Raw genomic sequence first — 12,423 nt, 5'->3', positions numbered from 1 at the left:
GGGATCATGACTGCACTTGAGGCCAGTAGGAGGCAGGAAAGGGGCGAAGGACCTCTGCTCTTGGGGCTCGTGTTCACCTGGGAAGGAAATGCCCAGACTGAGGTTCACGGGGACAGGGACAACCCACAGTCTCCATGATGGACTCTGAAATGAGAATGTAGAAAATCGCTTTTGATGAGTGAGGTATGTTTCCGAGCTTTATTTTTTTTAAGTGATTCCATATTTTAGATCTGACATACTCAAGCAATCCCCAGAAGACGTAAAATGGGGGTCCTAGCGTGGTGGGCCTCCAACTTCCTAACCTTGGCTATCTACACACAAAGCACCCCTGGCCCCAATGTTGTGCACTCTGGGTTTGCTCAGCATGGAAATAAAATCTCTGGGGTGGACCAAACGGGCTCAGGAATTTCTTGGGCAAGAACCGAGGGTTGTCTTAATATAAACAAGTGAAACTGTGGCTGAAATGTGCCATCTGACGATGCTGGTTTTGCTTTTTATAGATTTTTGCAAGTGGGCAAGGTAACTACTGAGAAAGTTACAAGGTGCTGTAAACGTTTTCCATGTTATGGGTCAGCAGGCAATTCTGAGATTGAAGGCGTTGACACGGAATAACTGAGGACTCTAACTCTGGCTTAATTTTTTACGTCTCTCGGCTGCTTCGGGGCTGCAGACACGAACCACTAATGTTGACGGGAGGCCCAAGCGTCTAGGTCAGGTCTGGCTGCTGTGACCGATCATTGGGGACCAGGAGGCTGCAGTCCAAGGTCACGGTGCTGGCAGACTCCGTGCCTGCTGGGACCACTGCCTGTCTTCCCCTGTACCCTCACCTGAGGAGAGCGGGGGAGGGTGTCGGAAGGTCTAAGGAAAGACGTAACCACTGCCGGGTGACCTGTGAGCTGGGCGCTCGGAGGCTCCTCGCCCCCACCCTTGCCCTTGGATGTGGGTTCTGCTTCCCTCCTGCTCCAGGGACACAGCCTGAGAGAACAACGCGGTGTGGTAACAGCTGTACGGTAGGCATACGTGACCAGACCCACTTAAGGCCCCTCTCGATAGAAACTTAAGACCTGGCTGGAGGGAGCCCGACTGGCCTGCCTCTGTCCTTGGTCTCTCTTGCGCTCCTCGTACGGGCGGCGGACTTGGGTGGCACCCGGGAGGGTCCCGAGGGAGGCTGGTCTCTTGACTCTTCAATAAGCGTCCTACTCCCATCACGGAGGCTCTGCCCCAGTCACCTCCAAATGCCATCGCATTGGGGGTTCGGGCTTCACGCAGACACGCTCCACAACACGAAGGCTTCCACGGCACGGAGTGAACACCACCCGGTACAAAACAGCACGGCGCTAATGCGAAGAGCTACACAGTGAGCAGAGGCCTGCACTCCCCTGGCGGGGCTCCCAGGGCAGAGGTGAGGCTCCCTCCGACGGTGTCTCCACGAGGCCAGGTGCCTGTGCTCGGGGCTCCGCGCTGTCCTCAGAAGGAATGCAGCGGCGTCTTTCACCTCCACGCTGGCACTCGGGCAACGCGAATGGAAGGCTACCAGACCCTGGATACCTGGGAGTCGGTTCCAGAACATTCTGTGTTCTGAGTCAGTAGGAGGAAGAAAACAGAGATTCCCCAATTCCTCCCATCGCTGTATTCTAGTCAAGCTGAAAAGACAGCACATATCACCGTGTGTTTTAGTTCCTGACAAAGGGGAGACTTATTTAAAAGGAGAAATACTGAACCAGCAAGCTTTCCCATTAGAGTAAAACAGATTGAGCAAAGACAGAGGTGAGGTGATTCACCAGAGTCTAGGGACCCTTACCGTGTACTCACTCTTAGGTGGGCGGCACCCTCACTGTTAGAAACCAGTCTGCGGGCGGCAGGCATCGGCCCACATGTGCCCCCTCCATGTGCACAGCCGCACCCCTCCTGCCAGCACAGGAGCTCCAGGAGTTTGGTGTGGCAGGGACAGAGCAGGGTGAGAGCGCAGCGGGCACCGGTTCAGGAGCCCTGAGGACGGAGGTGTTCGGATCCCCGACACCAGGGGCGGCCCTCCGACTGGGGGCTGGCCCCACTCACCCCTGCAACCTCCTCCTGGGAGGCTGGGCAGTCACGTGCATCTGAAAGCAGTTCTAACAGTGCCGCGTCCCTGCCTCACTGGGAACGGGAGGCTACGGGGTCAGGAAGGGACCCAGAAGTCCCCAGGACACGTGACGGTGACCTGTAGGTCAGGGCCATCCTGACATCTGACCACATGAAGGGAGGATGACGCAGCTTTCTCCGTTTTGCTGTTGTCTGTTCGAGGGCTCAATGGAATAGGGAAGGTTTTTATCTGCTCGAGGGCTCACACGATGGAATAAGGGAAAGTTTTTCGCCTTGCAAAACACTTAGATTTAACACGATTTCTGTGTGCCGTGAAGCAAGCTGACACAGACACACTGAAACCAACACCCACGAGGCAGAGAGAAGGCTCGGGGACCCTGACAGGTGCCACCCCCGGGGCCTCCACGGGCTCCGGGAAGCAGGAGACCCTCTCACAGCTGAGCCAGCTTTCATGACGGGTTCCCCACCAAGAATGTCCCCTACGGCCACCGGCCTTGCCAGGTACCTCCGAGCTACCTCCCAACCCTGCCTTTCCCACGAAGATCCGCCACGACCCGTCCCACAAGCTGGTGAGCCCTTCTTGTCCACATCGGGCTTTGTCCCCTCCCTGGCTCCCTGTGGCTGAGCGGCTGGCCCACGCCAGGCACCGCGGGGACGTGCAGTCAGCCGTGGATGGATACAGACAAGGACAGCGTGAACACGGGACGGGGCTCCATCAGGGGCTGTCCTACGCTCTGAGCGGACCGCACGTCGACGAGCCTCGGCTCTGACACCAGAGGAGTGAGCCCCAGTACGAGGAAGGCTGCGTCCCAGCCCGTCACCTACCAGCAAGAAGGCAGCCTAGGGAATCAGGTGCCTGGCGTAAATAGGACTGCCAGCACAGGGTCGTTCGCACAGGGACGGTGAGAAGCTGCAGGTGACTCGGCACAGCACCCAGCACAGGGCAATGGTTGCCGGCTGCAGGGAGACCCCGGGGTCTGAGGAGAGAGGAAGGGGGCGGGGGCTCGGCCTCCCGGCCTACAGGGCCTGGGAACACACACGAGAAGGGTCGGGGCCGTCTTCCTTCCACAGAGAAGACGCTCGCTGGCCCACTGTCCTTCCCTCCCCCCACCCCTCGGCCAAGGCCGTTCTGAAGAGCACAGCCTGTGCACAGAGAAGTGTGTCTATGCCAAAGCACGGAGTGCGGTGACAGGCGATAATCGATGGTATTTCACCTCCCCACGGGCCACGCTGGAGGGCACAGCTGGCTCCTGCCTCCGACACCTGCGGCAGGTGAGTCCAGGCTGCTGCGGCCAGGTCTTCCCATTTCTCGAGATTCCAGGATTTCTTTTTTAAGGTTATTTTTTTTATTAAAAAAAATTTTTTTTAATGTTTATTCATTTTTCGAGACAGAGAGAGAGAGAGACACAGAGTGTGAGCAGGGGAGGGGAAGAGAGAGAGGGAGACACAGAATCCGAAGCAGGCTCCGGGCTCTGAGATATCAACACAGAGCCTGACGCGGGGCCTAAACTCACGAACTGTGAATCGTGACCTGGGCCCAAACTGGAATCACCCAGGCGCCCCAGTTTTTTATTATTTTTAAAGAATCTTTTACTTATTTTTGGGACACAGGGGGAGAGGGAACAAGGGGGGGGCACAGAGGGGGCGAGGACAGAGGATCTGAAGCAGGTTCTGTGCTGACAGCAGAGAGCCCGACGTGGGGCTTGAACTCACCGACCGTGAGATCGTGACCGGAGCTGAAGTCAGACAATCGACAGAGCCACCCAGGCACCCTGAGATTCCAGAATTTCTGGCTGCTACGTGCACTCCCCCTGTCCAGCGCCCACCCGCCCCCTCTGCAGACAGCGTGGGAGTCACACGGGGCTCCCCCGCTGCACGTCCAGCTGCAGATGCCTGTGTCCTGGCAGCCTTGAGCCACGCCACAGCCGGTGCCGGGTGGCCTGGCCTGGCGCGGAGCCCGGAAAGCGCCCTACAACCCGGAAGGCCCTGCCGGCCCCTGGGCAATAAAGGTGTGTGGGTCCTGGATCAACAGGGTTCAAAAAGCCTCTTCTACGCACACGCCTGCCTTGCTGCTCCTTGTGGGAAGTCCCCGGTCAGAGGGAGCACAAAAGTGTGCACGGGCCAAGCTCTCGTGCTATCTGGTCCTTCCCTCTCCACACACGACTACTGCGTCGTTATAAAGACGTGGGGTGTAAGGGGGGAGCCCTGGGAAGGTCAAATCCTGGTGTGGGTCACGTAAAAAGTAAGCTAAATATTTCATACTTTAACCTGAACTGTGAACAGACATGGGTCATCACCCGGTGTCTCCAAGACAAACGATTCACACCGACCAAACATTATGGAGAGACAAGAACGGACATCCTTTTGGGTCCATAAACATAAGTTACTTTATTAAGCTTCTGTGCCATCGGAAGACACCAGCTACGTCTGTTCCACAAGAAGGGCGGGGGCCGCAGGATCGTGAGTTAGTCGTCTTTGCGGGGACGCGGTTTGCGGGGTACCTCTGAGGCTTCAATCACTCCTTACGAGGAGATACACGGGTGTTACGGATCTTGACCTAAGCATAAAGCCGAAGCAGCAGTAACGAAGGTCGCCGCCGTGAGCGCCCTGTCACTTAAACACGAGTCGGACGTTTCCGTGACCAATAAACACATGTTTTTTGCAAAGACGTCAAAAAGGCTTTCAAAAAAAAAAAATAAACCTAATTTTAATTGCACACCCCAGGCCAGAATCAAATGTCTGTACGTGTGTCCCCACAGTAGGGCGGTCCCCTGAAACCTCTCGTGAGCTGGAATGACCCCCTTTGCAGCACTTTGCTGTTACACAAGACCTACTGGGTGCCTGTTCTCGCGGACTAAAGGAAGTTGGGGCGGGGGGGACCCTCACTTTCACAGGAGAGGCCGTTACTCGGCGGACACATCTCTGCTAACAGTGGAGGTGCCCGAGCGAGCTTTGGAAGCGGGGGGACCCGGACCTCCCCGCACACGTGCTAGGCTGGTGCCCGCCTTCCCGAGGAGGGGGCAGGTGAAGGCGGCATGCCTGCCCCCCCAGCTCACAGGGCAGAGCGCCCAGTGCCCGGCCCTGAAACCCTCAGGAACGCCAGCCACGGAACGAGGGTCTGGTTGGGAAGCACACTGGCAACTCGGTCCGTTGAAAACGGCTCTAAAATCCAGACAGGTCTGATTACCGAACATCTACCTTATTTTACCAAGTGACCAAGAGAGTGTGAATACACGCTTCTGGTTTTACTGGAGATCCCCTGCTGCGCGACCCCACAGCCTGCACTGGAGCACAGGCACCCCCACCAGGCTGGCTCCGTCCCCCAAGGGGGGGGAGGGTCACTCCTGCAAGGGGCCCGCCCACGGCTTCGCCACCAGATGGCGCGACCGCAGCCAGGCTGGCCTCTCCAACCACGGAGATTCTAACAAGGGGCCCAAGCAGGACCCCTTCTGTCCGAGGACGGTGCCCTGCGGCTAAGAAGGTCACCACCACCAGATAGGACACACAAACTGCTGACCGGGTGACCGGACAGACCGGATGCTGACGGCCACGGCGGCGGGGGAGGGGGGGGTGGGGAGGGTTGCTGATGCCAAGTCACGCCCGGCACTGGGAGCGCTCCCTCCTCCTGGACAGGTGGCCCGGCCGCCACCACGACGCCCTCCCTGATGGTCGACAGGGCCGCACACGGTTAGGCGTGCAGGAGCAAACCACAGCAGGTGACAGGGTCGCGACGGCAAAAATGTGCCCCCAGAGGCCAAGCCGGGCTTTGCACACCCTTTGCGGCCACCGGGAAATCAGCACAGTCAGCGTGACTCGGAAAGAGCGCCGGGGACGGCGCGGTCCCCGCCTCACTCCGCGGGAGTCTGCGGCGGGGACCTCGCGCAGCCCGTGGACAGCAGCCGCTGCGCCCCGGGGCCCGGGGCTCCGAGCGGCTACTGCCCCTTCTTCTGCGGCACCTGGCCATTGGCCCCCGCGGGCCGCCCGCCTCCGGGCTCCGGCCGCGCGAAGTTCCAGTCCACCGGGGTCAGGAGCTGCTGCGTCTTCTTGTGGGTCCAGTAGGGGTTGAGGACGAGCGTGAGCAGGCCCAGCCCCACGAGGAACAGCGCCAGGTGCGGAAGGTGCAGGCTGCTGCGCAGGCCGTCCCAGTGCCAGAAGCACACCCACCACATGTGGTAGGTGAGCACCATGCGGCAGTGGAACATGTGGATCATCAGCCACTGGTTCAGCCTCCAGAACAGGGAGTCGGAGCAGCCGGCCTGCGGGACGGAGCACACGCGTCAGCACGCGGCCGCCCAGGCCTCACGCCCACCACGAGTTCACCGCCTGGGTGCGCCCAGCCCCCGGGCCCGCAACAGCCGTGCCCCCCCTCCCCCGCTCCCCCTCCCGGGGGCATCGCCCCGGAGCAAGGCCACCCGTCTACGGCCCGTCCGCTCCCGGATTCGCGCTCCCAGGAGCCAAGGCCAGACCTGTTTCCAGTCTCACTTCAGTCTCCTTTCTAACCCTGAGTTACACACACTGGCCGCCAGCAGGCCCTGGGAGAAGGGCCTCTGGGGACAGGGAGGCTGAGGATGATATACACTTACCTCCTGGTTTGATCTTGGGTCCTTCGCCCCCGGAGCCCACGGACGCAGGCACAAGTGGACTTTCCTTAAAATTACTCTAACTTTACACTAAAACCGGTTTCCAAGACTTGTAGCCAAAACCGAACAGAGAACTTGAAGATGGCCCAGCAGATCCTGGACGCGAAGGCGGGACCTGGCCGGCACCAGGCCACTCCGGTGCCAGGACGGTGGGCGCCCAGCCAGGTGACAAGAGGACATCCAGCACCCCCGCATCCCCGCACCCCTCAGACCTTCCACACACCAGCCTCTCCGACCTCATCTCCGTTGACCCCAAGCTGCACAATCTCCCTCGGGAGCTCCGGGCCGCAGGTGGCCCCTCCCCGGGTGGGGACGCTGTGTTGCTTCTGCACAAGGAAAGTCAGCAGTTTGAGGCAGAGAGGCCCCGAGAGCAGGCAGCAGAAACGACCTCAGGAAAGGGATCAGGCTTTACTTGAGCCACGTCTGCCGAACCCTGAGGAGGATGCAAACCAATTTCCAAGAGTGGGTCTGTTTTTTTTTTTTTTTTTTTTTTTTAATTTTTTTTTAACGTTTATTTATTTTTGAGACAGAGAGAGCATGAATGGGGGAGGGGCAGAGAGAGAGGGGGGGTCTGTTTTTAAAAAACAGGAAAGGAATCCTAACTCTGAGGTCATAAAAGTGTCATCACGGCTCGGACAAAGGAAAAGGAGACTCCGTGGAAATGATGACTTAGGACAAAGAAAGTGAGAAAGACAAGAAATTTCCTTGCTGTCTGAAATACGGTGAGCTTGGCCCAAAACTAACGCCACAAGAAATGTGAACGGCCTCCTACTTTCAGATCGGACACACCCAGGCATGTTTTCTAGTACTGCTGAGAGTTAAGTTAGGCGTAAACAGCGCCCAGAGGAACATTCTATTTATTCCGGCAGAGTTTAAATTTCCTCTAGGTGTAGAGGAAAGCACCTACCGGAAGAGGAGGAGAGAAAAGAATCGGACAGACTGGAGCCCCGTGGAGGCTCTCACAGACTGTCCGTCTGCAGGCACCCGGGTTCTTGAGGCCGGAGCCTCGGGCCTCCCGCAGACAGCCTCCCTGCCTCAGTCTCTAAGTGGTGAGTCTTCCCTCACCACTAAAAGCGGTCTTCTTAAATTACGAATACTCGTATCACAAACACGAACTCCTCCCCATGGAATAATTAGGTTACGTTTGGAAAGCTCGAAGCTGGGGGACCGAGCGTTCTTTGGCACTCCTCAGTGTCACGAGGTGACGGAGCTCCGAGAAAAGCCGGGGACAGGAACGAGATCTGTGACAACGCACACAGAGTGGGCTCTGTGCGGCCCCGGCTCCCGGCGGTGAGCACCGCACAGGACACACGCACGACAGCGACGGTTTCTACCTCACCCACTTCGCGTCATGGGCCGGTGTGTCCTAGATGCACCGTGTCACCCAGTGTGCGAGTCCCGTGTGAGTCCAAGCCACACTGCGGAATCCCAGCCCAGCAGGAGACGCTAAGAACGGGCCCCTGCTTTTGAGATAGAAACCCGTCTTACACGACGGTGACGTTTTCGGTCTTGATTCACACCTTTCAGTGTGTCATCAAATCAGACCTGGATGGTGGGCAGATTCTTGAACAGGACGCCCAACCGTGCGTGAATTTGGCGACTTTATTAAAAGCTAAAAGGATTTCCGCACCTCAGGCGGCACATACATACAGCAGCGTGTGAACGGCAAGGAAACAGCTAGAGTTTCTGACCTAAGCTACCGCGTTTTAGGGCACGGTTCTGTCGCTGGGACCTGCTTGCTCCGTAGAGTCAACACAGCGAATGGTGTTGCGAAGCGACCACACCAAGACCCCCTTCTCCATCCTGCGTACACAGCGCCCGGCAAACCGCAGAGACTGCAGACAAGGGCCCAAACCAGGCCTGTCGCCCGCGCCCCCCCACGGCTGGAGCCCGCCCTCTTCGTGGGGATGCTGGGGACCGAAGGCCGGGCCTCCCGGCACACCTGAGGAGGGAGACACCTGGAGACCCCCCAGCAGCCCTGCTCCAGGCGGGGCACGAACAGGTCTGGAAAGACACCGTGAAGCCGTTCGACACCGGCTGCCCGAGCACAGGAAAGGGAAAGATTTTCATTTCTTCTTTTTAAGAGCATCCTCCAAAAAATGACAAAAAATTTGAGATAACTAATAATCTATCTTCTCGGAACACGCGAACCACAGCCCAAGCTCGCGCGTCTTGTGGGTTGTGGTGCCAGTCACCACGGGGCACGGTGTCCCGGGGAACGGACGTACGCGGCTCCTTTTGGGGACGTCCCTTCCCGCCGCAGCCACGTCTGCTGTGAAGCCTGGTGTTCTCACGTGTGAGGGGGCAGAGAAGACAGGACAGCTGGGCCACTGCCTGTCTGACCCGCACACCCTCCGTCCACACCCGGCCACGATGCCACCGGTGCCGTGCTCACAGCCAGAGGGCACAGGGAAGCTTCCCCCTGCCCTCCGTCCTCAGGAGGCCCCGCTCCGTGGGGAGGACACCCACGAGGGCAGCGCTGAAAAGCCACGTGGCGTGAGTAGGCGGGTCCCAAGTCACAGCACCTTACCTAAAAGGACCCACACCTGGACCAGCGGCTTCCATGACCGTTCAGAGCTCGGCTGAGTTGAAACGCTCCTTCACTCCATTAACGGTTTCCAGCCTCCCCCCAGATCACTCCTGTCCGAGGACCTCACGCCATCCCCAAGCCCCCCATCCACGAGCAGCTGTCCAGGTGCTTAAACTGCCCGGCTGCTGTAGCGCCCCGTGCACCTGCCCCGGTTCACCTGCCAGCCCGGCCCCCTGTCCCCCTCCACGGCACCTGCCCCTCTATTGCCACGTCCTCCTGTGGCACCGGGTGGGGCGGCCCTGGGGGACGACGGGACTGCCGGGCACGTGGCCAGGTACGTATGAACAGTCTGCACACTTACACTGCTAATTCACTTCTGGTGTGCGTACAGCATCGATCCCCAAGGACCCTGAAGGCAGTGTGGTGTTTCCTACTTCTCTGTTTTCTCCCAAAGCTTACCACAGTGTCGCAGGAGTGACACAACCCATGTGTGCTGACTGCAGTAGACGTTTACAAAACAAAAAGCTGTATGTCAAGTTTCACGTAAAACAGGCTGTGAATGTGTCATACGAGATGGCCAGAATCTGTGCTACAGTATAATTCTAAGAGTTTAACATGAACATCTTGATCTCAGAATAAGAATCAAGATGTAGACAGACGACACACATCTTTTAAAAACACGCTTTTAAAAACATAAAGGAAACAAATACACAGATAACAATTCCAGGTCCTAAACAACCTTATTCAGAAACGAAAACACGAGAAAACCATCCCGATGTGGGACAGCCGCCACTGAGACGGCGGGCAGGAAGCCTGGATCCGCCCTCCCCACAGACACTGATTCAGCAACCGTTCACACACACAGTCCCTCCGTGAGAAATGCGACACTGATGGAGAGGCCCCTGTGCAGGAGAGCCCACACTCGCCGCGGCCGGGAGGGGCACTCAGGGCACCCTCCCGCACCACACGATCGGGAAGAGACCCCAGAGGAGGAAGGAGCTGCGGCACGCGCCCAGCACCCCAACTTTTTCGAGGGGCTCCCAGAGGACTGGCCTCGAGCTCGCCGGTCCTGGAGTTCTGACAGTCCGGCAGAGCCCGGCTGCCCGTGGGGAGCAGCGGCAATGGCTTGGCTGGTCGACCCCACAGCGGCCTGCTCTGCCCCAGAGCCTGGGGCCAGGCTGACCAGCGGGGTCGTGTCCTGCGTGAGGAGTGTGTGCAGACCTGGAGAGGTGCTGGCCTGGTCTAATGCACAGACAGCAACGGAGCCGGGAGCGGGACCAGGCAACGGAGCTCTGAACCAAGGAACAGGGAGAACCCTCCAAAAGCACCCCTTGGTGAGACGGGACTGAAGGGTTTATGTGACAGAGAATTACACACAACTGTCACGAAGATGCTCAATGAAGTCACGAGAACAACATGCACGACCACAAGCGAGAATTTCAAGCCAGACAGAAAAATGTTTAAAAACAAATACCAGACAGAAATCAAGGAACTGAGAACACGGTGAAGAACAGAAAAGTTCACTAGAAAGTTTACCAAAGTGATCTACAGATGTAACAGCCATCCCTACCAGAATCGCGATGCTTTTTTACAGAAACAGAAAAAACAATTCTCAAATTCACAGGAAACCACAAAAGACCGCAAATAGTCATGTCACTCTTGAGAAAGAAGAACAACGATGAAGGCATCACACTTCTTGATTTCAAACTCTATCTCAAAGCTAATCAAAGTTGCCCGGCACTGACACGCAGTCCGATGGAACAGAACGCAGAGCCCAGAGAGAAATCTGCCAGGTGTGGTCAGTCCATTTCTGACAACGGGGCAAGGGCAGTACCTTCGACAGGTGCTGCTGGGGAGACCGGACAGCCACGTGCAAAGGAACGAAATGGGACCACGTTCCCACACTGGACACAAAAGGCAAGTCAGAATGGACTCAAGTCTTAAAAATAAGACCCAAAGCTGAGACTCCTGGAAGAAAACATGGGGGAAAAACCTTCATGATGTTGGTCTTGGCAATGATTTCATGGACAGACACCAAGGGCAGGCAACAGATATAAAAACAAACAACTGGGACTGCATGAAACGAATATCCTGCTTTAAGCAAAGGAAACGGTCACTGGGGTGAAAACACAACCTACAGAGTGGGAGAAAATATCTGTGAACCACATAACTGATAACAGATTAGTCTTCAACATACATAAAGAACCACAACTCGATCGTAAAAAACAAAAAAAATCAGATTCAAAAAATGGCCTAAGGACTTGAACCGTTTTCCAGAGAGGCCAACAGCTGTATGAAAAGATGGTCAGCATCACTCGGAACCTGGACCCACAGGGAGGAGCCGCCTCGCACCTGTCAGGACGGCTGTCGTCAAGCACACGAGACGAGTGTCGGCGAGGGTGTGGAGAGACAGGAAGCCTCGCAGTGTGGGGAGAGTGAAGATGGGGCAGCCGCTGTGGAAAATGGTTCGGAGGTTTTATTTTCTAACACCGAGCTACCTTATGATCCAGCAAACCCACTTCTGAGTAGTTTTCCAAAATGACCGAAATCACGATCTCGAAGAGCTGTGAGCTCCTTCCCTGTGACGCACAACAGCTAAGACACGCAGACAACCGCAGCGCCCGCGGCAGGTGCACGACACGGAAAGTGTGCTGGACACACAGAACGGAAAACTGTTCGGCCTGAAAAAAGGAGATTCTTCGATATGCAACGTGGATGAGCCTTGAGGACGTGATGCTCAGAGCGGCGAGCCCGTCACAGAAGGACAAACACCGCTTGGTTCCACGATACGAGTCACCTACAATGGTCAAACTCACAGATCAGTGTGGAATGCCGGGTGCCCGGGGCTGGAGGAGGGCGGCAGGGAGCTGCTTATCACCAGACATGAAGTGTCGGCCACGCAACGGGAGACAAGCTCAAAAGAGCTGCAATACCGTTACCTAAAAACTGGCTAAAAGGGTAGATCTCAAGTGTTAACATAAGATGAGAGAAACATTTCAGAAAGATGTGTGTAATTCATATATACACTTTTGGACCTTGTTTCAAAAACATTTGAAAGAAAGAAAAACAAAATCACCTTCTCTGGGGCTTACAGAATACGATCAGCTCAGATCCACTGTTTTGTTATGGAGCCAGAAGCTTAAAACATTTGTTTAAAATTAGCAGGGGCAC

The 12,423-nt window shown here is 56.7% G+C and overlaps 1 protein-coding gene across 7 annotated transcripts in view; it reads right to left on the bottom strand.

Annotated features, from left to right (window-relative positions):
• Positions 1–12,423, bottom strand: part of CLN8 (CLN8 transmembrane ER and ERGIC protein) — a 48,120-nt gene that overhangs the window by 21,785 nt on the left and 13,912 nt on the right. The window contains exon 3 of one of the 7 annotated variants that reach the window (XM_053900752.1): positions 4,445–6,338. The exons of 5 other annotated variants lie outside the window; for them this stretch is intronic. In XM_053900752.1, coding sequence (XP_053756727.1) covers positions 6,015–6,338 — 324 coding nt within the window. In that variant the 3' untranslated portion in view covers positions 4,445–6,014. Of the gene's footprint in view, positions 1–4,444; positions 6,339–7,290; positions 11,221–12,423 lie in introns of those variants that run through there. One more of the 7 variants, XM_053900753.1, reaches the window with a different exon arrangement.

Source organism: Panthera pardus, unplaced genomic scaffold (assembly GCF_024362965.1).
Source record: "Panthera pardus isolate Hobbes unplaced genomic scaffold, ASM2436296v1 HiC_scaffold_13, whole genome shotgun sequence".
Taxonomy (NCBI): Eukaryota; Metazoa; Chordata; class Mammalia; order Carnivora; family Felidae; genus Panthera; species Panthera pardus.
The sequence above is the reverse complement of the archived record's forward strand: the minus strand, read 5'-3'. Positions and strand labels throughout refer to the sequence as shown.